The sequence below is a fragment of the Molothrus ater genome, chromosome 19 (assembly GCF_012460135.2).
Source record: "Molothrus ater isolate BHLD 08-10-18 breed brown headed cowbird chromosome 19, BPBGC_Mater_1.1, whole genome shotgun sequence".
Lineage (NCBI taxonomy): Eukaryota > Metazoa > Chordata > Aves > Passeriformes > Icteridae > Molothrus > Molothrus ater.
The window spans coordinates 1,907,272-1,929,601 of NC_050496.2; the positions used below are offsets into that span (position 1 = coordinate 1,907,272).

The following is a 22,330-nucleotide window of genomic DNA, read 5'->3' on the forward strand; positions in this document are numbered from 1 at the left end:
AGCAGGACAGGCACTCCTGGCCAGCTCCTCTTCCTTCCCAGAGGGGCTGCTGGGGTCCAGCTCTGACTGGGCAGATTCCAAACCCTCCACACCTTCCAGGCAGAAGAAACCTCCTAGCACCAGGACTCACCCAGGACTCTGAGTCCATCTGGGTTCTGCAGACCTTGCAACCATCAGAGCTGGGAGCTCCAGCTGCCCCTTCCCTGCAGGGTGGGCACAGCTCCCTGCCCTCCTGACAGGGACAAGGTGTCCTGAGCCACCTCCCTGTGCTGCAAACACTGCTGGCCTGAGAGGTGCCCAAACACAGAGGGCCCAGCAGAATTCCAGAGAGACAAAACACATCCAGAGCTCCCTTCACCTCCTTCATTTGGCACAAGAAGATTTGAAGGTTGCTTTCCTCTTCCACCTGGAAGGCAGGAGCTCCACAGCTCTTAGGGAACCTTCCCCTTCACGTCTGACCTTACAAAATGAAAATAACGAGGTCACAGTCGCATCTTAGTTTTATTACAACTGACCTGCAGGCAAAAGGATAGAACTATTACATAAACACTCTGATCCATGTAGAATAGCTTAAATAGAGGAGGAAGTTGAACCAGGAGACCGGATAAAATCTTCAGAAGCTCTTTGAAGCAGTTATGTTCCTGAGCTTCACTTTACAGACAATAAGGCAACATCCCTGCACATCAGCTTTTTGATATTTTTATACATTTTTTTCTATGGTACAAGAAAAAAAAATAATAACCAGAATTCACAATGTACAGTTCTTACACTATTTTCACAGCTTCTGAACACTATACACCTTTTTTTCTTTTTTTTTTCTTTAATAGATACATTGCAATAAATGGTGCACCCTTAATAATTTATAATAATCTGTGTTGAATAGGCTAAACCTGTCCTGTACAGCAGCACCTCCCTCCTGTCACTGGCAGCTCAAAGCTTTGCATTTCCATTCCCATCAAGTTGGTTCTGGGCTGGAGATGGGACAGCACCAGAGCACAGACCCAGCCATCCCAACAGGGCAGAGCAAGGCAGTCCTGTGTGTTTTGGGAGGTTCCATCTCAGTGCTGCCCCTCTGAGAGGATTTGGGGTTCCCTGCTGCCAGGAGGAGTCAGACACCAAAGGGAGGGTGAAGCCCCACCTGTGGCTGCCCTTGCTGGGTCTGGGTCTCTGCAGCCCAGGGACCTGGAGCACCTGCAGTCCCACTCCAGGGGCTGAAGGCTGGAGAGAGGAATCACAGCTCCAGGGGGATTTGCCTGAGAAAGGCTCTGGGGTGGGGACACAATGGCAGCTTTAGACAGGCATGGTCTGACTGATCTTTGTGCAGGAGGCTCCAGAGCTGTCAGGAAGGAGCAGGGACTGCAGAAAGCTCTGCCGTGCCCGAGGAGCAGCCCAAGAGGAACAATCCAGGAAGGGCAGCACCAAGGGAGCCCACAGTGCCAGCAGGAGCCCCAGGACGTGTCACCTCCGTGGCAGACAGACAGACAGACAGACAGCAGCTGTGTCCAGGGCCTCAGCTCTCCTTCCCAGCTGGGATGTGCTGCTTGGTCTTCACTCAGCCTCGGGCTGCTTTGTGCATGGTGGCTTTGGTTGGATGTGGGGAGCCCTTCCTTGGGGATCCTGCCAGCACCACGGTGTTTTCATTCCCTCTGTGTCCAGGCTTGCTGCTGAGCTCTGATGGGAGGCTGCTCTAACATTGATGAAGTCCTACCAAGCACCTAAAACAGCTCAGAATGGAAAGCAGAGACCCTGCAGCTTCCATTTGATCCCTGGTGTGCTACTAAACACCTGAAAACTGCAGTATTTGGGGAAAAAAAAAAGGTTTTGGGAAAAATTAATCTTTGAAAAATATGTCAATTAAACAAATAGAAAAGCCTGATGTGCTGTTTCACATAGGAGTGGACCAGAAGACAACAGCTTGCCTGGCAATGGACCAAAAGACAACAGCTTGCCTGGCCTTGCTGGGCCAGCTGAGAGGAGCTGGATGCTCCTTCACCTCCACCTCATCTCTTCTGCACCCCGCAATCTCAGAGATTTACTCAGGGTGCAGCAGAGGAGCTGTGGAGGTCCAGAGGAGGTTCAGCCTCCAGGTGGTGGTGGTGAAGCGTCCCCAGCAAGCTCAGCAGGGTGTGGTGGGCACAGGGCCACCCCTCCATCCTGCCTGCAGCAGCAAGGAGGAAGAGCTCAGGTCTGGAGTGGGACTCAGGAGCTCAGGACATGGGCTGGGAGGGCTGGGCCGTGCCACAGGTGCAAGCAGCAGGGCTGGGGACAGCAGGGACACGAGAAACACTGGCCAGGACTCACAGCCATCAGCTGGTGGCCCACTCAAGCAGCTGCAGCCTCTGTGGATGGCTCTGGGTGAAGGCAAAGCAAAGCCAGTGGGTGGTGAGCACTGTGCACTATAAACCAGGTCAACAAGCAGGTTAAATTCAATCAAGTAGTTTAATAATTCTTCAGGTCAAAGGTCTTATCTTAACAATTTACAGGACACCTAGTTAAGAGTGAAGAGTGGCTGGCTTGGTAAAAGGAGGAAGAATACATTATGTCCCATCTCAATAGTTTAATGTTAGCCTCTTTCAACGCAACATATTTTTGGTAAAGACATATTCACTATATTTAACATGATCTCTCTTTAACAGGAAGTTCAGCTCAGCACACTGTCCCCAGAAATTACACTGCGACTGTAAAGCAACAGAATTTCATAGCAGTAAATCTATTGCACTTTGTGAAGAATAAAATTCTCCTTTGCCTTTCCAGCTCCAGAAGGCAAAGCATCTCGTTGGTTAAGCAAGTTCTTCTCCCTCCAGGCAAAGTCTCTTAATGTTCAGACAGACAACGCCTAACTTGTGTTTGTTTGCTTTTTATTATTACTTGAAACAACAATCGGAAGAGTTTGAGAGAAAAATCTTTCCAGTAGCTGCTGAGGAGTCTCCAAGTTTTGAGTCTAGAAATGAATTTTAGGTGCTATCCAATCACAGTCAACAAATATATGTACTTATTTCCACATTTCATGAATATGTCCACAAAAGAGCAAGATGAGGTCTCTCTGTGACCAACACTAACACTGTGTGATCAGGTATTACAGGGATGCACTTTATATGTGACAACAGTATACAGACAGGATGGAAATAACACCAATATTATTGCACATGGTGTCTGGGCGAGCATTAAAAACACTGCAATATGTGATGAAAATTCTTTACAGCTTGTTTTCTCTCAGCCCTTTTTCTAGAGTTTGATGTAGCAGCAGTATCAATCCACGTACATTGGAGAGCTGGGAGTTGCTGGCATTTGATCCAGGATTTTACAAACATAGCATGCAACATCCACTGTGCGTTCCTCATACATCAGGATGAAGGGATGTTTCTGGAAGCAGATAAAAAAACAAAACAAAGTTATGGTCACCCTCCTGGCACGTGGCCCTCAGATAAAAACTGAGCAGGGGAATTTGTCTGGTGCAAGAACATGCTTTGGTGGCTGGAGGACACCAGGACACAGCCTGGCAGATCCATGTCTTTAACATGGGAGGTTACTGAGGCAGGACAGGACTCCAGAGCTCAGGAGCTGCCAGGGAGGAGGCAGTGAGGGTGCAGGATCAGCAGCTCCTCTGCAGCACTGGCATTTCCTGAAATCCCTTCAGGAGAGGTTCCATCAGCAGTGGGGACAGTGACAGGAGTGACAGGGAGTGCCTTGCAGAGGCCAAACCCGAGCTCTGCTCTCCTGAGCCCCCAGCCTCTGCTCTGCCCAGCAGGCAGCACTGGCCAGAGCCAGGTCAGAGCAGCTGGGACAGAACATCGGGGAGGTTCTGGCCATCAGGCAAATCCCTTTCACATCAGGGCATGTGAAACCCCAGGGCTGCCTGTGGAACCAGAGCCTCCAAGAGGTGCCCTTCAGGTGCCCAGAGCTCCTTGAAGTTGCCCCGTGTGACTGATCCAAGCCAAAAGCATTGCTGCTCTCTCTCCTTTGGCACCCCTAAAGGACAGGCCCTGCTGTTGCCCAGCTCCAGGGCTCTGCTCCAGATCTCACTTCTGCCTGAGCCCAGCCCTGTGTGAGCTGTGTGTTGGAGGCATTGAAAAGATGCAGCACTGAGGACTCACCAGAAGCTCTTTGTACTTTGGCCTTTTGGACTCGTCCTTTGTAAGGCTAAAGAAAGCACAGAGATAATTAGGAGAACGTGGGATCAGGGAAAATGTTACAGACACCAAATACAAATTTTTACAGGACATAATGCTGTCAGAGGGGGACACACCACCTTTGGCTTTCTGAAAAACCCATCCTGGCACTGTGAGTGACCACAGGGGTAACCCCCATGTGCAGGCAGGGGCTGTGTCTGACACAAACTGCCTGCCATGGAAACTTCCCTCCTTACCATGTCTCCTCTCTCTAGCACAGCCTCTCAGAGCTTTTCTCCTAATTCCTTTCCTGAAGAGCAGTTTCCAGGGTCTGTCCTTCAGTCCCAACCCACACAAACCCAAACCACTAAAATGTGAGAGGTCCTCCCCCTTATGCTGGTTCAGGAATGTGAAAAGAAGCCAGGGAAGTGCTGGACACACGACCCTTGCCAAATACCAACCAAGAAAAGGAGCCAAGCCCCAGCGCTTGCAGCAGCACACACTCACCACAAGTTGACGAAGTTGATGAAGCTTGGGGAAAACTCCCTTTCCTCTGAGTTACTCAGCTGTGGTGGGTCTCCTTTCACTACTTGTGTCAACTGGTCAAACACACTGTTCCACTTGGGGTAGGGGAATCGCCCCGTGGCCAGCTCGTACTGCAGGGAGACAGCAACAGCACCAGGCAGCTTTACATCAGGGAAGCTCAGGGGGAAAAAACGTCTGCAGCAAACCTGAACCACCCCAGAAGGAAGACTGAGATGAAATTTTTCATCCTATTCCCTGTATGGTTCTAAATAGAAGGAAGGTTTTAGCCAGCAGTAAGTTCTGCTGCCTGTGTGAGGGGCGTGCTCTGATTTACCCTGACCAGGCTTCTGTGCCATGTCTGCTCCTCCACTGACTATAAATCAAACCAGTGTAGGAGAGTAAAATCCTCCAGTCCCTCCCCAAGCACCCTAACAAGCACTAGAGAAAATGGGTAATGAGAATGAGACAATCACATCGTATCTCAGGTTGGAGAGGACCCACAAGGATCCCTGAATCCAACTCCAGGATAATGAAAATGAGTTTTTTTTAAACATCAGTGGTGAGAACAGAAGCTACTGGTTCATACTTAATTGCTTCTGCTTTCTCTTCTGCTTCACAACCTGAAGAAAGTAAGGGCTTTTTACTGAGGGCTTCTGAATGTGTGCAGCTAGGAGAGATGTGGTTGAGCCAGTGAGGAAATCACAACCCCAGAATCCAGAATTAACCAAAGTCTCTGTGCAGCCAAAGCACAGCAGCAGCCAGAGGCTTATTCACACAGGCTGGGTGCTCTGCTCTGCACCACCACACACAGCTCCCTCACCTCAGATTCTGAACACAAAATTCATTTACAATCCAACACCTCTGTCACTGCCACATTTTCTGAAAAATCCCTTCGCCAGGATTTCTTCTCCTGGGAAGCTGAGAAGCCCCAGAGCAAAATGTAAATAATAATTATCTGATTTGCTTCTCCTGTGTTTGCTGCTTTGGAATGTGGTCTGGAGATTGTTTACCAGCTGGTCATTGTATGATTGGTTTCATGTGAATTGTTTTAACTTAATGGCCAATCATGGCCCAGCTGTGTCGAGGCTCTGAGAAGCCACGAGTTTTCATTATCATTCTTGTTAAGCCTTTTGTCTGCATCTTTATTCTTTAGTATAGTTTAGAATAGTATTCTTTTATATAATATATGATAGATATGATATGATAGATATGATAGATATGATATGATAGATATGATATGATAGGTATGGTATGATGTAATGTAATGTAATGTAATATAATGTAATAAAATAAAAGCCTTCTAAGAACATGGAGTCAGATTCACTCATTTCCTCCTCATCCTGGGGACCCTGCAAACTCAGCACACCTCCTCCCTGCTCACATGCACACACAGCCGCGCGGGCTCGGGAGAACCATGGACATGGGAAGCCCCCAGGCTGTTCCTGAGGCAGGGAGGAGCAGAGCCCAGGAAGGAGCTGGGCCGTGCTGCCCATGGCCCAGAGCAGTGCTGCCCATGGCCCAGAGCAGTGCCCACTCACCAGTGTGATGCCCAAGCTCCAGACGTCGGAGCGCACGTCGTAGCCTTGCCGCGAGGCGCTGGGATCTATCCGCTCCGGCTGAAACGGCAACAGGGACTGTCAGGCTCTGGGCCACGCAGGGAGCAAGGAGGAGCATCTGCAAACCTAGAGAGAGCCCTGAGCCTGGCACAGCTCCTAGCAAAACCTGTGGCCAGGGCAGCCATCCAACCCCAGCAGAGAAACATCTCAAGGAATCACTTAAAACACTGATTTTATGGAGGTGTCGTGTAGAGGTGATCAGAAATGGCAACTTAGCACAGTCCAATGCTTTGGGTTTTTTTCCCTTTTGCAAAACCATGTTGAATAATTGTGACTGTCTTATTCATTTAGTTTTATTCAACTTTGGGATGTCTTTAGCACCAAGTCTCACTTTCTCTGTTTTGACACCCAAGGGATGATAAGAACTGGAATCAACATCTCACCCCCACCCTGGGGAGTGAGGCTTAGCAGCATCTACCAAAACTCTTCTCCCCAACCAGCTACTAAGAAACTATTATAAACTATTATAACTATTTTATTAATATTTATATAAATATATTTTTATAATTTATTATATAAATTATACATTTATTATAAACATTATAATAGTGTGCTTAGTATATATATATATACAATATAGGTACTAAGCACACTATTATAATGTGCTTCAAGAAAAGCTCCTCTGAACAAGGTTTTAGTCATCCCTTGAAGGCAACTATGATGCCACAAGGCTTTAAGACATGCAAAATGTCTTTCATAGAAAGAAGTATTTAGCCAGACATGGGTGATTCACACCTAAGAGCAGGTTATCCAGAGAGCTGAGCCAGCAAAAACATCTTTATGCCTTGCATGTCATCTTTATGAGAAACCTCAGTCTGCCTTCTTTAGTTAAAAATATAATAATTAACATGTCAAAAGAAACAGGCTCTCATTCAGTTTTGACTACAACAATACTAAAGCTACCTGCATAGCAATAAATCCTAAATTATGGGGTACAGGAAATACTCTGAAAGCCCTGGTTGCTTTGAAAGCTACATTTTAATACAATTTCATGGCAGACACAGCTGAGAAGTGCAGCAGGAGGTGGCCCAGCCCTGAACCCTACCTGGGGACACACCATGATGTCTGGAGCTGCCACCAGGGATGGACCAGCTCAAATGCTGGGGATGCTGGCCTGGCCAGTGCTGTGACCCACGGGGATGTGCCACAGCAGAGCAAGCTGCCAGGCTGCAGATGAAGGAGGGGACTGCATGGGAGCAGCCCAACTGCCCAGAGGGACTGGTGGGATGGGTGGCACTGGTGAGACATAGCTGGTTGTCTCAGGTACCCAAGAGGGGCACCCTGCTCCTGTGAGCAACAGGAGGTGGCACAGTTAAAGGGAAAGCAGGATGGACCAAAATAAATCCCATCTAAATACAGAGCAGGAAGAATGCTGATAATTTTCCATGTGGATCACAGGGGAGCAATTAACACCAAGGAAGGAAGAGTCACCATGTCACACTCTGGGGACCTGGAGTGAGGGCTGCAGACAAAGCCTGGCTGAGGCCAGGTGTCCTCCTGATGCCAAGAGCAAGCAGGAAAGGAAATGGCTGAGGGGGAGATGCATCTCTGGATGTGCTGAGAGGGTGAGGAGACAGGGGATGGAGGCATCAGAGAAGGGTACAGGCTGCCATGGGGCTTCTCCAGTTCAGTGTCCACCTGAGCACCAGCATCTTGACTGAAAAATGAGCAGTGGGCACCACAGATCCCCCCTCTCTTCCAAACCCCAGCTGTACAAACAGCCACACCTGGCCTGATCTCTGCCTGAACCACCTGAACACAAGACATCCAGCTGGCCCTGACAGCAGGGCCAGCACCAACTGTCCACCCTCACCAGGGAGAAGTGAGAAGCCACAGTTTGCAGCCAGAGGCTCCAAGCTGACCTGGGAAAAGCACCTGAGTGACCAAGGATGGAGGTGACACTATCACACTCCACTCCTGTGGAGCTCTGGAAGGAGCAGGGCAGGACATCCATCCTCACAATGGCTGGGTCTGCCCCTCCACCCCTGCCTAAACCAAGCCCTTCCAGTCTCACCCTTCCTCTCTGACACGGGCCCTGGGTTCACTGGGGCACTCAGAAGGCAAAAAGCAGAAATGTCACACAGAGCTGACTCCCAGCAGCACCCCCACAGCCAGGGGCAAGGCAGGGAGCACAGGGAGCAGCACTCAGGGAGGATGCAGGGCTGGCCAGGAGCACCCACTGCTGGGTGAGGGCTGTGGAACCTCACCTGGAGCAAACCCCCAGAGCTGGCAGCAGCACAGGGCAGGGCTGAGGAGGGCTCAGAGCAGCTCAGGCTGCTCCAGGGGCCAGAGACTGCCTGGGAACTCAGTCCTGCCTTTCTTTCCTCCAGAGAACATGAGGTACCCACACTCAGAGGCCTTTTCCCACTGTAACAATTGCAGGGGAACTGAAAGCCAAAAGCAAAACAACCTCCCAGCTCCAAGGCTGAGGCGCCGCTCGCTGTGACAGCTCCAACAATTTTGGTTCAAGCCCAGAGCACTTGCTTGGCAGCTGGACATGGCTCCTGCTGCCTCCTCAGAGCACTCACAGCCAGACTGGGGCTGACATCCAGGGCCATTGCTACCAACAGCTCCCTGGGGACCAGGCTCCTTCAGGGGTGAGTGCCACAGGGTTGGTGAGCCTTGCAAAGTGAGACACATCCAGCAGCCCTAAGGAGAGCCTCCCTGGCTGAACACAGCTCCTACTCTTGGCCTATTTTACACTAAAAAATGCTATTTTCCCTTTGAAAGGAGTGTGGCAGCCTGACTCCTTCCCAGGTACATCCAATTTGATCACAGCATCCCTTCAGCCTGTGCTGGCTTGGAGAAATATCTGGCAGATGTGCCTGCCCACTGGGGACACCTCCCCATTTCCCAGGCTCCCTGGTACGTGGAAATGCTCATGTACTTGGAAAGGAGTCACTGAGGCTGCAGAGCAGCAGGGAAGAGGCCAATCATCTCCCACATCACTTGCCAGCTGCTGGCTGCCCCACAAAACCTGTGCCCTGCCAAGGCTCTGGAAAACACAAACTGAACTGCAACACTTCTGCTCACTTAAAAGTCCACCCAAGTCTGGAGCTGCACAAATCTGAGTGCACACAGACAGACAGACAGGAGAAAGGAAAACCAAAGGGCTATGGAAGCACTCACCCAGCACATCCCAGGGGAAAGGGAGCACTGCAGCTCTTTACAGACACCTCAGGCATCTCATTAAGTGTCATTACAGTCATCTCAGGAACTGTCATGGCATAACTACACCAACAGCCTGAGTAGAACTGGCCACCCACCCATGGCTCAAAGAAAGATCAGAGTCAGGGCAGACAGGTTTTGCCTTGGACACCACAGTCAGAGAAAAGCCATCTGAGAGCCATGGCCTGGGCCAGGTGGGACACATGCCTTGGAAGAGAGATATTTTCCTTTTTTCTACTTGGTGGTAGATAAAAAGAGTTCCAAAACCAGTTTTTCAGCATACAGAGCCATAAATATGTAACAAAAATTAAAGACAGGCACTAAAATTAAAGTTATATGAACAGCAGCAGGCACAGCTCCCTGCACAATGTACCCTTGGCTCATGTGAGAACAGAGACGCATTTTCAAAGCACCCTGAAGCACTGAAGTGTTTAAAACCCTCAGACAGCTTCCAAAATCACCACTACAGCTTTTCTCTCTGGGAGGGAGAGGGCAGGACAGACTCCCAGGAGCCACAGCTCAGCCCCAGCAATTTCCACACAGCTGCTCTGCTACCGCTGCTCTCCAGAATCACATTCTCCTGGAATGAAGTTCTGGCACCCTTTGGAACTAAAGTGGTTTACAAAAATCACTGTAATTCTGCTCTGCAATAACTCCTGTGACATAATCTCACCAGAGCAAATGGATTTCTTGCAGACCAAGACAAACTCACACTCTGACAGCCCTGCTCCCCTGGGCAATGGTGTTTTGGAGCTGCTGGAAGGCACAGAGCTCCTCTCCACTGCAGCAGCACAGCCCTGGCAGCAGCAGAGGAACCCAGCAAAAACCCAGGAACTGGGGCACTTTGCCACAGCCTGGATGACACTGCCACAGCAGAGCTCGATCCAGAGCTCAGTTTCATCCAGAAAAGGGCTGTTCATCCCACAGGGAGGGTGTGCTGGGGAAGATGAAACAGGAAAGCCTTATCAATATGATTGCCTGGCAAAAGATTTGGAGAATATGGAGACTATAAGCGAGATTGAAATGAAAGCAAGCTTTGAGATCCCTCAGTTACTGAACAACTGGAAAACAATGGTGTGGCTGGCTGAAGGTGATCCCCTTTTGATGGAACAACACCCTCTGCTTGCAGGCAGGTCCAAGGGTCAGAGCAGACCCTACAGCTTGGCAGAAGGGGCCCAAGGAGGAGTTTTTAGGGTTTAAAACTACTGCAAAGATTAGTTTTTAGGGTTTCCAAAGAGTAGTTTTTTGGCTTAGCATAAGGGGTCCAAAGAGGACCCTTTTTAGGGCTTTTTAGGATAACACAGTATGGTAATGTAATGATTCTTACAGGCTGTATGTAAATGCTACAGGATTTGTATCTTGTACTAGATTGGTGAGTGAGAATTAGAATATTCAGCACAGAAGAAGATTTATGGTATTGTAACGGGAACGCTGCTCTCTCATCCCCTCTACCACACTCTTGCCTTCTCTCTCTTTACCTCTCTTTGCTTGTCCGAGCTGTGGCTGGCAGCCCCCAGCAGGGCCCTGCACTTGGCCCTTTGCAATAAACCGTAAGTTCCATGACCTGGCTTCAGAGATCTCTCATCTCTGTCACTCCTCCAGGATGGGATCCCCCAGAGCCTGTCCCACTCACCGCCATGTACGGCCGGCACCCTGCATCCCGCGTTTTGGCAATGGAGTCCACGAGCTGTCCGCTAATGCCAAAGTCACAGAGTTTAATATTCCCATTTCTGTCCAGAAGAATATTGGAAGGTTTGATGTCTGCAGGGGGAACAAATTTAAAGCAGTAAGTCATGGCTGGAGGTTTCGATTTCAAGCAGAGCAGCTGCAGGGGATGGAGGGCGGCAGGGCCGCGCCGTCGCCGTCACCCTTGGTGCTGGATCCTGCATGGGAGCACGAGGGGATGGAGCCAGCCCCGGAGGTGCCACGTGCCCAAAGGCAGCAGCAGATGCCCAGCCACCCTGAAATCACACTTACATCGAAAAAGCACATCAAGGGGAAACAGGACAGGCACTGGGACACTTGTTCAAAACCTGCACTCAGACTCACGGTGGTAGAGGTGCTGCGCTTACACTTGGAGTGAACCAAAGGCCACTAACAATTCTTGCAATTATTTTAACAGACAAGAAGAAAAGATATGAAGTTAAGAAAAGACATGAAGAACTCACCTCTGTGAATGATTTTCAAGTTTTCTTTTAAGTGGTTTAGTGCTTTCACAGTCTAGGAAAGAAAAAGAGATGGAAAATAAGCAGATGCCGTAAGAATCCTGTGATTATTACATTTTTGGCATTCCAAGAACAGGGGTAAAAAGCATTTAATACATTGAGATATCAATGCTGTAATATGCCATGTAATAAAACATTTTTCTCTGAACCTTTTCTGCAAACAGAAGGTGATATAAGGGAGAGTATGGACTTAAGTGAACACACATCCCCTGTGACCTGCAAAGATCCCACTCTGGGAGAGGGGAGCCAGAGGTGGAGCCAGAACAATCTCTGATGTGAATTATCCTCAGCAATAACTTATTTCAAGCCCTATGCTTTATTTTTTTCAACAGGTCACAACTTTTTCAATTACCTGACTTTTCATTAGACCAGAACTTCCAGGTTATATCAGAAAACATCAGCCAGGTTCTCCAATGCTTTTGGGAGCCTTTGCACAGGACTGCCAAAGCTTCTCTGGTCTGGGCTGGTGCCTGTGCTGCTGCTGCTGCTGCTGCTGCTGCTGACATTCAGACAGAGCAGGAAGATGGTCCTGGGGTCTGTTTATGAACTGATTACTGATCCCAGGAGCTCTGTTTACACCATGTAACATACTGGGGAAAAGTCATGAGCACCCTGAAGAACCATTCCCAGTGTGGTGCAAACAGCAGCAGCAATTCTGCTCCACAGACCAACCAGCTTTTCACATGGAGGGGGATCTAAACAAGGATCTGAACTTTTCAATTATCTTCAACAAAAAGGCTTAACAAAATACTCACAGCTAAAGTGATTTTGCCTAAGATTTCTTCTGGAATAACATCATCTAATACACTATATACATATTTGTAAAACTTATCAAACGAGGTAGACATGAGCTCCATACAGATCCAACAGTCACCCTGGAAAGAGAAAAGAATGTGAGATAAAAAAGAGAAATACAAATCCAGAGAGCATACAGAGATCCACTGAGTCTTATGGAATACATAAACAGCAACATGCATTCTATAGAAAGGATAGAATTCAGCTTGATTAGTTTTAGCAATGATTCACAGCAGAGGCATTTACATGCCCAGCTCACACCTGACATTACAGTTTAGATGCCTGAACCCAGGTGAATCCAAGCCTCACAGAGTGTTTTGCTCTCCAGAAGGCTGCAGGCACAGGGGAACACCCAGAAGAGGGGAGCTGCTTTCCTAGGAAGGGCTGTGTGGCTGAGGAAGAAGACTTTGGGCAGCTCCAGCTTACACTGCTCATTTGGCATCAGCTTTTCACATCGGCTCAAGGCAGAGCAGGAGCTGATGCCATCCACTCAAGGGCTGCTACAAGCCTGGGCCCAGAAAACTCTTATTGTACCCAAAAAAAAGCAGAAGATGGAGTATGGAGTAAGTGTTGTGACAGGCATGGAAGCAGGGACATCACTGAAAGAGGCCAGAGCAGCACAGCAGGATGAGGGCATGACCAGCACACCTCAGGGGACCTGGAAAAAGGTGAACCGGGACTGCTACAGAGCACACGTTGGCTATGGAGGAAGTTGGCTAAGGAACTGCTCAGATTTGAACTATAGAAATGAAATTGGGCAGTACATGTAGAAAATTTCTCTTTTCTGCATTAGCAACAAAGGCAAAGTGCAGATGAAGCACTTGCATTCAATGGAGAGTGGCTCAGGACAAGCAACGTGGCTCCAGTGGCAGTGATGTGCGTAAATCAAGTGAGACTGGAAGCCCACCAGAGCTTCATGAGCTGTCTGTAGTGAGAGCAGCCTCTCTCTCATGGACTGCTTCTACTGGCCACAGGATCATTCAAAAACTGCTTCTGTTTTGATCAGATTTTTATAAAACAATTGTGACAGGGCTATATTGCTGGGCTATTGTACTGAGACTGTGGGGGACTGCAGTGGTTCCAGAGAGCCAGAACACCACTGACCACTGCAGCCTTGTATTTATGTCCAGATGCACCAGGACTGGGAGTGGCTTCCATTGCCCAGGTTACAACAGTAAAACTGTTTGGACAGTAAAACAAACCAAGTGAACAACATTGAGCAGAGCCATCATCACAACCAAGGCTTCACATGCACTCTGCATCACAGGTTGGGATGGGTATGGTACTGAAACCTCAAAGAAGTACAACAAATTTCTATCCAATGGTAACTTTTAAGCATTAAAAAATCCCTTTTATGATCAAAAGAACTCAAGGAAAGACTTGTTTTACTGGTGTCCTGAAGTAGATGCCATACAGAACTCCTGAATGAGGGCATTTATTGATCTGGTAATATAAAAACCTACCAGCCCTACATTAATTCATGTCAGCAAGATCAATGGAAAAAGATAACACCTTTTCCACTATGCAGCATCCTTAAGGCTGGTGGCAAGACCCAAAACTCTACAGGCTACCTCTTCCTGGGACTTGGAGAGCCTTATCTGTTGGCAAATTGGTGAATTTTAACAGGAAGAAAAAAGGAAGACTGGCTGGGGACTCAGCTGTCTCCTGACCAAATACCAACAAGTGCTGATGGACATGGGTAAGTCCTGCTCCACTGTGAACTGTGAGGACAAAACCACCCTAATGGGAGCTTCACTTTACATTTTGCCTCTTAAGTCAGGTTGATTTCTGATCATAAAATGACAAAAGAAGTGCTTTAATTTTCTCTTCCTGTTAGAGCTACTCTTCCAAAGAATGTATTTTAGTCCTTACTGGGTATTAGATTACCAGGTGCTAATGCACATCTTGTAGGCATTCCAAAAAATGTCCAGGAACACCCTGTGCATTTAATTCAAAATATCTCTGTCCAGGACAGACATAAAAGCAATGGAGATGCTTCAGCTTCTCAATGCAGAGAATTCCCATTGACAAGGGAGCAGGTGTCACAAGGATGTCACCCATCTGGAGAGGAGCTCACCTGGAAAGGACCTGTGGCTCCAGGTGGACGTTAAACTGAACATGAGCCTACAATGCATCTTTGCAGGGCTGATGAGGCAAAGCATCACCAGCAGGTGGAGGGAGGTGATCCTTCCCTTCCCCTCAGTCCAGCAATGGTGAGGCACACCTGGAGTGCTGTGACCAGTGCTGGGCTCCCAGTGCAAGAGAGACTCCAGCAAAGGGCAGCTAAGGTGACTGAGGAACAGGAGCATCCTCCCCATGAGAAAGGCTGATAAAGCCAGGACTGCTCAGCCTGGAGAAGGTTCAGGGGAACCTCATCAACCTAAAGGGAAACTGCACAGGGGATGGAGCCAGGTTTGCTCAGTGGTGCTGAGCAACACGAGCAGGACACACAGGAGGTTCCCTCGGAGCGTGAGGAAACACTTTTTGTGAGGGGGATTAGTCACTGGCACAGGCTGCCCCAGGAGACTGTGGAGACTCTGTCCCTGGAGAGATTCAAAGGCTTTTTGGGCACAATCCTGGTCAAGTGGCCCCAGCTGATCATGGGGGGTTGGAAGAAGTGACCTCAGGGGTCCCTGCCAACACCCACCACTCTGTATAAACACCGAAGGTTTATCACATCTGCTCACTGCAGGGACAGCCAGCTCTTCATGCAGCTACACCAGTGACAGAGACTGACAAATGTCACCATCACCACCATCACATATTGACATGGCACACAGGACACTTTTCCTACAGACCAGGGACTGACAATGGGGACAGATGTGCTGAGGAAAGGCAGCACAGTCAAGGATTTCCATAAAAACAGTGTGAGGTGCATCAACAGCAAAGAGATCAAACTGAGCAAGGCTGTGTCAGCAATTCACACCAGCCCAGCACTGTGCTACCAACACATCCATCCCAGCTCCTCTCCCCTGCCAGCAGAAGCTCCCCATGGGCTGATTTACCCAGCTTCCTAAGCACGTTCTGCAACTTGCAATGAATTTTTCATTGAATAATTTTATCAAGTATTGAACTTATTGGTTTAAACTTGGCTCAACTACACTTGCACTGTGTAGGAGTCACTCCTGAGATTCCAAGTCAGATAAGGCTTCTTTCCTCTTCCTCTCTTAAAAAGAAACACAATCAGAACAGGTACTCCCAAGAGCCACTAGTGTGGTCATGGTAACTACCCAAACATTCCCAGCTTTACAGGTACTGTTTCAAACCAGAGCAGTTGTAAAGCTTGTAGCACACAGGCAAGAAAAACCTCTTTTTTCCTCAGACCTAAAAACCTCTTAAAACAGCAATGCTCAGGGGTGTCTCGGGGGTTCCAGTGGGCTCAGCCCACAGCTCCTCTCTTCTCACAAGGAGAGACTCAAGTGAAATGTTTGCAGAACCCCTGTCAACCAACTTTTTTATTTTTTCTCCCCCCATCTATCAAGCACAGCCTTGAGAGGAAACACGTGAGCACGAGATACTCTTCCAATCAGATCTCTGATGGCTGATGTGCGCAGCTCTGTGTGCACTAGCAGGACTCTGGGCTCTCCTGGGTGCAGTATGGAAAAACCAGCTGGTCTCCTGGGGCCAGGGGGAACCCATGAAGCTCAGTGAGTGCAAGATCCTGCACTTGGCTGAAGGCACTCACCAGTATAATGATGATGGAATTTAGAGCAGCCCTGAGGAGAAGGGCTGGGAGATACTGGTGGATGAAAAACTGGACATGAGCTGGTAGCCCAAAAAGCCAGCCATGGTGCACTGAAGCCCCTGATTCCATGCATAGACTGAAACACTGTCTTTTACTTTTTCAGCTTTGTTCTTGTTTCATTGACCAGGCAATTTAATCTCATCTAGTGGGTGAGAATGAGCTGAAGCCAAGTCCTGCACCTGACAATCAACCTGTGCTTGTTGCACTGTTACACACAGACATACAGTGACAGAAATGTCCCTCCTGACTGAAGAACAGGCAGCAAGTGATGAAGGTTCAGGTGCTGCCAGCTGAGGGACAAGCGGGACCCAGAGAAGACTCTCCCTGTCACAAAATGTGGAACAAGCAAGAGAAAATACAACTACAGAAATTTGTGTGTAGTATTTCCTGCCTTTCCAAATCAAACTGCTGGTATTCACAGAGGCTGCCACAGGAACTTGTGTTCACAGCTACTTCCCTGACTGCAAGCTGGGACATTTGTCTGGCTACAAAAGTAAGACCTTGCATAACTTTATCCAATTTTTGGTTTAGTACTCCCAAACTGTCAGGATCCCAGAGCTTAGATCTGCTTCTCCACATCAAACACTCCCTGTTGTGGGAGGCTGCCTGCCTTCCCTTTGTGCCAGCTGCCCTGCTGCTTCTCCTGGAGCTGCCTGGATCCTGCCAACCCTCTGACTGCACAAGCTGCCTATTCAGCCTCTTAAATTCCTGTAAAGAGGCTCACATGAAGTCTGTCACCTTTTAGGAGCAGGCAAAGAAGATTTCTCATTGGTTGCTCCATCTACAGCTGAATCCCAGCTCAGAGCAGGTAACCCCAAAAGGATTTCCTTACTTTTCACCTTGAAATGCTGGAACAAAGAGCTTTGTTTTATATAGTTTGCTGCAGATTTCCTGAGAGAGTTTTGGTCTTTACCAACGTCCCATGAGCTCTTACACCTCAGGGGATGGTGCAGCAGTGACCTGGATCTTTCACAGTTATTTGAGAACAGATCTGATAAACAGACTGGGGGGTCAGACAGATCCAAACATCCTGATGAAATTCCTTTTTTCCCTTCCTGTGCTTCTCTGGCATCATACTTTGCTATATTTAAAATACTAAGATATTTTATTATCCAATATTAATATTGGAACAAATAATTAATGAGACAAGACAGAAAACTTTATGGAAGCCTCCCAGCTCACCCTGGGTACCCCTGAAGAAGGTGACTTGGAGCATCCCTAGGCAGTGGGGACCAAGGGGAGGGGAAGGCTTTCATCTCTGAAGCAAACACCACTTATGCTGAAGGGGAAATGCCAATGAAACCTTTCCCAGACAGAGCAGGCAAGGAGCCCTGGGAGCCCTGCCTGGCTGCAGGATGATGAGAATTTGGACATGACAAAGAATGCAGCCAAGCTGCCATCTGAGTGCTGATTACAGTAAGTTTTTATGTTGTTTATGTATTTACATTCACACCCTGGGATGTGGCCAGAGCTGAAGGGAGGTGAGAGGTTTGCAGAGCTCTGAGCATGTTGCTCATCAGCATCTGCTAAGACACTGTTTTGTCCACAGCCCTTTCCTCACACCAGCTGACAGCCTTGTCACCTTCATCTCAGCAAAGCTGGGAATTTCCAGCCAAGCTGAGGCTCCACACATGGCAGGAGCTTGTACTGTGTGAGCATGGACAATGCCTGCTGACCCAAAATGGCTCTGTGTCCAAAAAGATCAGAAAAAGCAGAGCATGGGAAAAGGAAGGATTATTATGCCTATTTTAGAGAATGAGATTTAAAGCCAGAGGAGTGACCTGGCAAAATTACAGAGGCAGACTCTCCAGAAGCAGGAATTAAAATATTCACAGACAGTTTTGGGTTTTACCTACAACACTGACCTCTCTCTAATGTTTTCCAGTAAAACCCCACAAGACTGCACAGGCTGCTATGCCTGATAATCCCCAAAGACCACCTGCAGCCCTTAGGTCTCTGTTTTCCTCCTTCCCTTGAGGAGAGGGACTGGATTTGTGCTGAAGTAATGGAAAACAGGCAAGGGCTCCACGTCTGTCCCCCTACACTGTGGCAGTTTCAATAACAAAGCAATTACAGGAGCAGGGATAATCCAAGCCTGCAGAGGAGATACTGTAGGAAGGAGAGGCAGCAGTCAGGTTTCAACATTCATCTTCTCCAAAACTCCTGTTGCAAAGGCACCAAATGCTTGCTCAGAAGTGCCCAGACACCTGGGTCTCCTGGCTAAACACCCCTGAGTAAAAGTGGAGAACCAAGAAACCTAATTTAAATCAATTTTCTCCTCCTTAGTACGAATTTAAAATGACAAAAAGGAAAAAAAAAATAAGGTAAAACCCAAACTCTGCTACAAGTGAAGCAAGTTTGGGGTGCCCACCTCTCTGAAGAGCGCGCCATAAAACTGAACAATGTACGGGCAGTCACTGCTTCTCATCACCACATCCAGGTCCATCAGAAGCTGCTTCTGCTCCTTCTCATCCACTGTCGACCGAATTCTCTGAAAGAGGAAGAGTGGCAGAGACTTCATCACTTCCATGCCATTACTGCATCCTCAGCCCTGCTGCTGGAGACCAGGACCCCAAAGCCAAGCATGCTCAAAAACACTCTGGAGAATCAAGCAGTGCTCCCAAATAAGAAATGTAACTGAACACTTCTAAAGCTGTTTAATCAGACTGTAAAGCCCTCAGTCCCCACATAAGCATCAACACTTTCAGATGAAATGTCAGGAAGAAATTAAAGAGCTCAAATGTCATTGAAAACTACAGCAAAATACCCCATCCAGGCTTTCATTTCAAAACAAATTCCCACACAGCTCTTAGCCGTGTTGGAAGGGGCTTGAAGACTGGTTTGAAATTTAACCAAGGAACATTATGTTTAAAATGTCCAAGAAGCCAAAAAAGCTCCTTCCACAGCCTCCTCCATGGCTGGGGAGAAGGGACTGCCACATAACCCAGGGAACACATTTCTCTGGTAATGTTAATGATGGCAGCAGTCCTCTGAGCTCTTCTCATAAAACCAACACCCTTTACCTAGCACTGGCTGAGGGAACATCAACACTGTATAAAAGATAGTTTATAGAGATACATACCCCATGTGTGTATATATATGTACACTATGCTATATATACACTATATATTATGAAAAGTTTCATTTGGGCTTGAAAGAACAATGCACATTTGAAAACAGAAAACTGTCCATTTTCAAACATGAAATTGGTTAAATGAAGGATGGAGATGACCATACAGTTTTTCATGTGATTTTACAGATATATTTAACATCTTGCACTAATTAATACTTTCTCTGAATCACAAGTGAGGAAATCGTGATCCTGAAGCTGTGACTCATGTTGAAAAACCATTAAAAAAACCAAGAAAAAATATCTGGCAAGAAGTCCAAAGCAACAGAGGTAGCCAGGACCATCCTCAGGGACAAAAACTACATGGCTACCCAAGAAAGAAAAATTATTCAAGCTTGTGGAAAAAATCTGCAAGATATAGCACTTCACCAACACTATGGCCCTGTGGGCAACTGCTGGTGGCATCAGGACCACACACAATAGCCAGCCCAGGCCAGGTGAATGAAGGTACTTTAAAGGCTGGTCATTTATATAGCACCACATGTGAAACAGTGCACCCTTATGTACTTTAGGACTTATTTTGTGATGATCCATTCAAAACAAGGACAGTATCAACACTGTAATTTTCCTTACCTGTAGTGTATCCTGGTATTTTGGTATTTAACCACTTGTTCTTAATGTTCTAGCACCTCTAGTTTGGTCTAGACCAGTAAATAATATGTTTTTATTGCCATTTTCCCACCCTGTGAATTCTAGAGTTCTTGGGGACCTGTCAGGAGACTTGTCCAGCACCCACAGTCCATAATATCCATGATGTGCTGAGCACGTGGGGTTCTGTGCCACCAACAGAGCAAGAACGGGCCAGGAATGGACCTAAAGCACTTCACCTCCAGGTCACTGGTTCAGGTCTGTGTCACACAAGCTCAGGCAGCCACTGGCTGTTCCCTGCTCTTGTGCCCTCACTGTACAAAGCTCTGCAATCCCCCCAGAGGCTGAAGGCCAAGCAGAATGAAATGTCTCTCTCCAAGTGACACACCAGCAGCACTGAAATGGAAATGTCACTGCTCTGACCTCCACAGAAAGGTGATGGATGCCAAAGCCACCATGGTAAGACCTATGACCAATAGCTCAGCTTCTCACTGAGACATGACCCACACTGAAAATGTGTGGGTCATCTCTGGTGAGGAACCAGGAGCTTTTCTCCATATTGTAACTTGTGTTCTCCCTCTGGGCCCACTCCGTGTCTGTCTCCAAAAAGCCCCTTTCCTGGTCATCTGAGAGTTGTCCCAGCCCTGCTCTGCAATCCCCTTGCACCTGCACAATCCTGTCACAGCCAACCCCACAGCATCCTCCTCAAATTCCACCTCTTCTCCTGAAAGCATCTCCTCCCACCTCTGACATTGCTCCTCTGCTGTTACTTCTCCAGCACTGGAAACCATGTGAAATACACACTATGGTGGAGGTGATTTTAATGGCACCCCAGAACAGCAAACTCAAACACTCCTCTTCTCAAACACGAGCTCCCCATCAAGAAAGGGCTGGCAAAGCACCCAGAGCACAGACAGTGGGTCAGCTACAGGGCAGAGGACAGCTTGAGAAGCCAATGTGGACACTACAACAAATACTGCTGCAGGGAGTGAGAGGAATGCTGAGATGGAAGATTGAGAGGTCTCAGACAGCAGTGCTGGAGACTGGCAAAGTCAAGAGAAAGGAGAACTCTGAGGAGCAGCACGCAGTACAGCACACAGACAGGGTCAGCCCAGGCTGCACGGGGTGGCTCTGCTCAGCTGAGTGTGCCAGGGAGCCTGCTGCAGCGCCAGCAGTACCCCCAGCTCAGCAGCAGAACAGGGGAGAGAGGAGAGTCAACAGCAGCCAGTACCCAACAGCACCTGAGCCATGAGACAGCCTGCTGGCTAAACCCCAGGCATGGTGCAAAGCTCTGCAGCAGCTCCCACAGGCACAGTCCCCAAGAACAGGGGACATGGCAGGGAAGGAAGACACAGGGTAAGGCAGCTGCTTGAGGGCAGCATTTCAGACAGGGATGGACAGGGGCTGACTTCACCTCAGGCCTTACAGATCTCAGCCCAGTCACCTTCCTGGCAGTCACTGCTAAGTCACTGCTAAGTGACCCCACAGCCAAACAAGCCACAGATAGAAAAAGGGGGATTTGTAGTAGAAGCTTATGGAGTCTCCTTTTCAACAATTCCTTGTTGGCCTCCAATTTAAACTGTATCAAATCCTCTTAGGAGAAATTCTCCAGCCCTTTTTATTCAAGCACAGGTTAGGACAAAGCCTTTCAACACCAGGAAGAAGAAGCCATGCTCTGAGTAGCATCAACAGCAAAAGCACAGTCTGTGCTGTGGATTGTGCCACCCTGAAACCTAAAACCAGTGAGATTCCAGAAACTTGACCCAAAACAGAAGAGACATCATCCAGCCCAATATGCACACAGAAAGGCTCAGGTGCAGCATGAAGTGACTGGTTGAAAAAATATCTTAAAAAAAAAAAGGGGAAAAAAAAAAAGCTGTAAACACCAAACTGAAACTCAACTCCTTGAGCTGTGAGAGAAACCAGAACTGCCCTGAGCATGGAGCTCATCTCATCCTCAGCTGAAAGCTCAGCACAGCAGTGCCTGGCAGTGCCATGGGAGAAGTGTCCTTCCATGGGATGGCAGGGATTTGGGGACAACAAACCCCAACAAAAAGAGGGTTTGCCCAGTCACTGCTAAAATGGGAATATTTATCTCCCCATCTGAAATACATTTAATGCTGACTGAAGTAGATCACAACCAGCTTCACTCCTCCTGTGATGAGGCTCTAACTCTCTCTCACCGTTCCTTTCCAGCTCTTACTCATCCACTCCCTCCCCAGCTGCCCTTCCAGCAGGACTGGGAACACTGGTTTGCCCAACTCTCAGCCAGCAGACCTAAACAAATGACTGAAACAGAAAATTCTGAAGGTGTCACTCAATTGTGTGAAGAATTACAATGAGGGTTTGGCAATAAAATCCCAAGACTTCTCTCTGGAAGTCATATGGACACGGAAAGAACAGAGAAATTTGGCTCTGGATGGAGCTAA

At 48.1% G+C, this 22,330-nt stretch overlaps 1 protein-coding gene across 2 annotated transcripts in view; it reads right to left on the reverse strand.

The window, feature by feature from the left end:
- Window positions 1-482: 482 nt before the first annotated feature.
- MAP2K4 (mitogen-activated protein kinase kinase 4) overlaps window positions 483-22,330 on the reverse strand; it is a 65,418-nt gene continuing 43,570 nt past the window's right edge. For both annotated transcript variants that reach the window (XM_036394528.2, XM_036394529.2), the window contains 8 exons: window positions 18,555-18,674; window positions 12,399-12,518; window positions 11,587-11,638; window positions 11,052-11,179; window positions 6,173-6,250; window positions 4,617-4,765; window positions 4,095-4,140; window positions 483-3,363 (listed from right to left, as the gene is read on the reverse strand). In XM_036394528.2, the coding sequence (XP_036250421.1) occupies window positions 3,250-3,363; window positions 4,095-4,140; window positions 4,617-4,765; window positions 6,173-6,250; window positions 11,052-11,179; window positions 11,587-11,638; window positions 12,399-12,518; window positions 18,555-18,674 (807 nt within the window). In that variant the 3' untranslated portion in view covers window positions 483-3,249. The remainder of the gene's footprint in view (window positions 3,364-4,094; window positions 4,141-4,616; window positions 4,766-6,172; window positions 6,251-11,051; window positions 11,180-11,586; window positions 11,639-12,398; window positions 12,519-18,554; window positions 18,675-22,330) is intronic.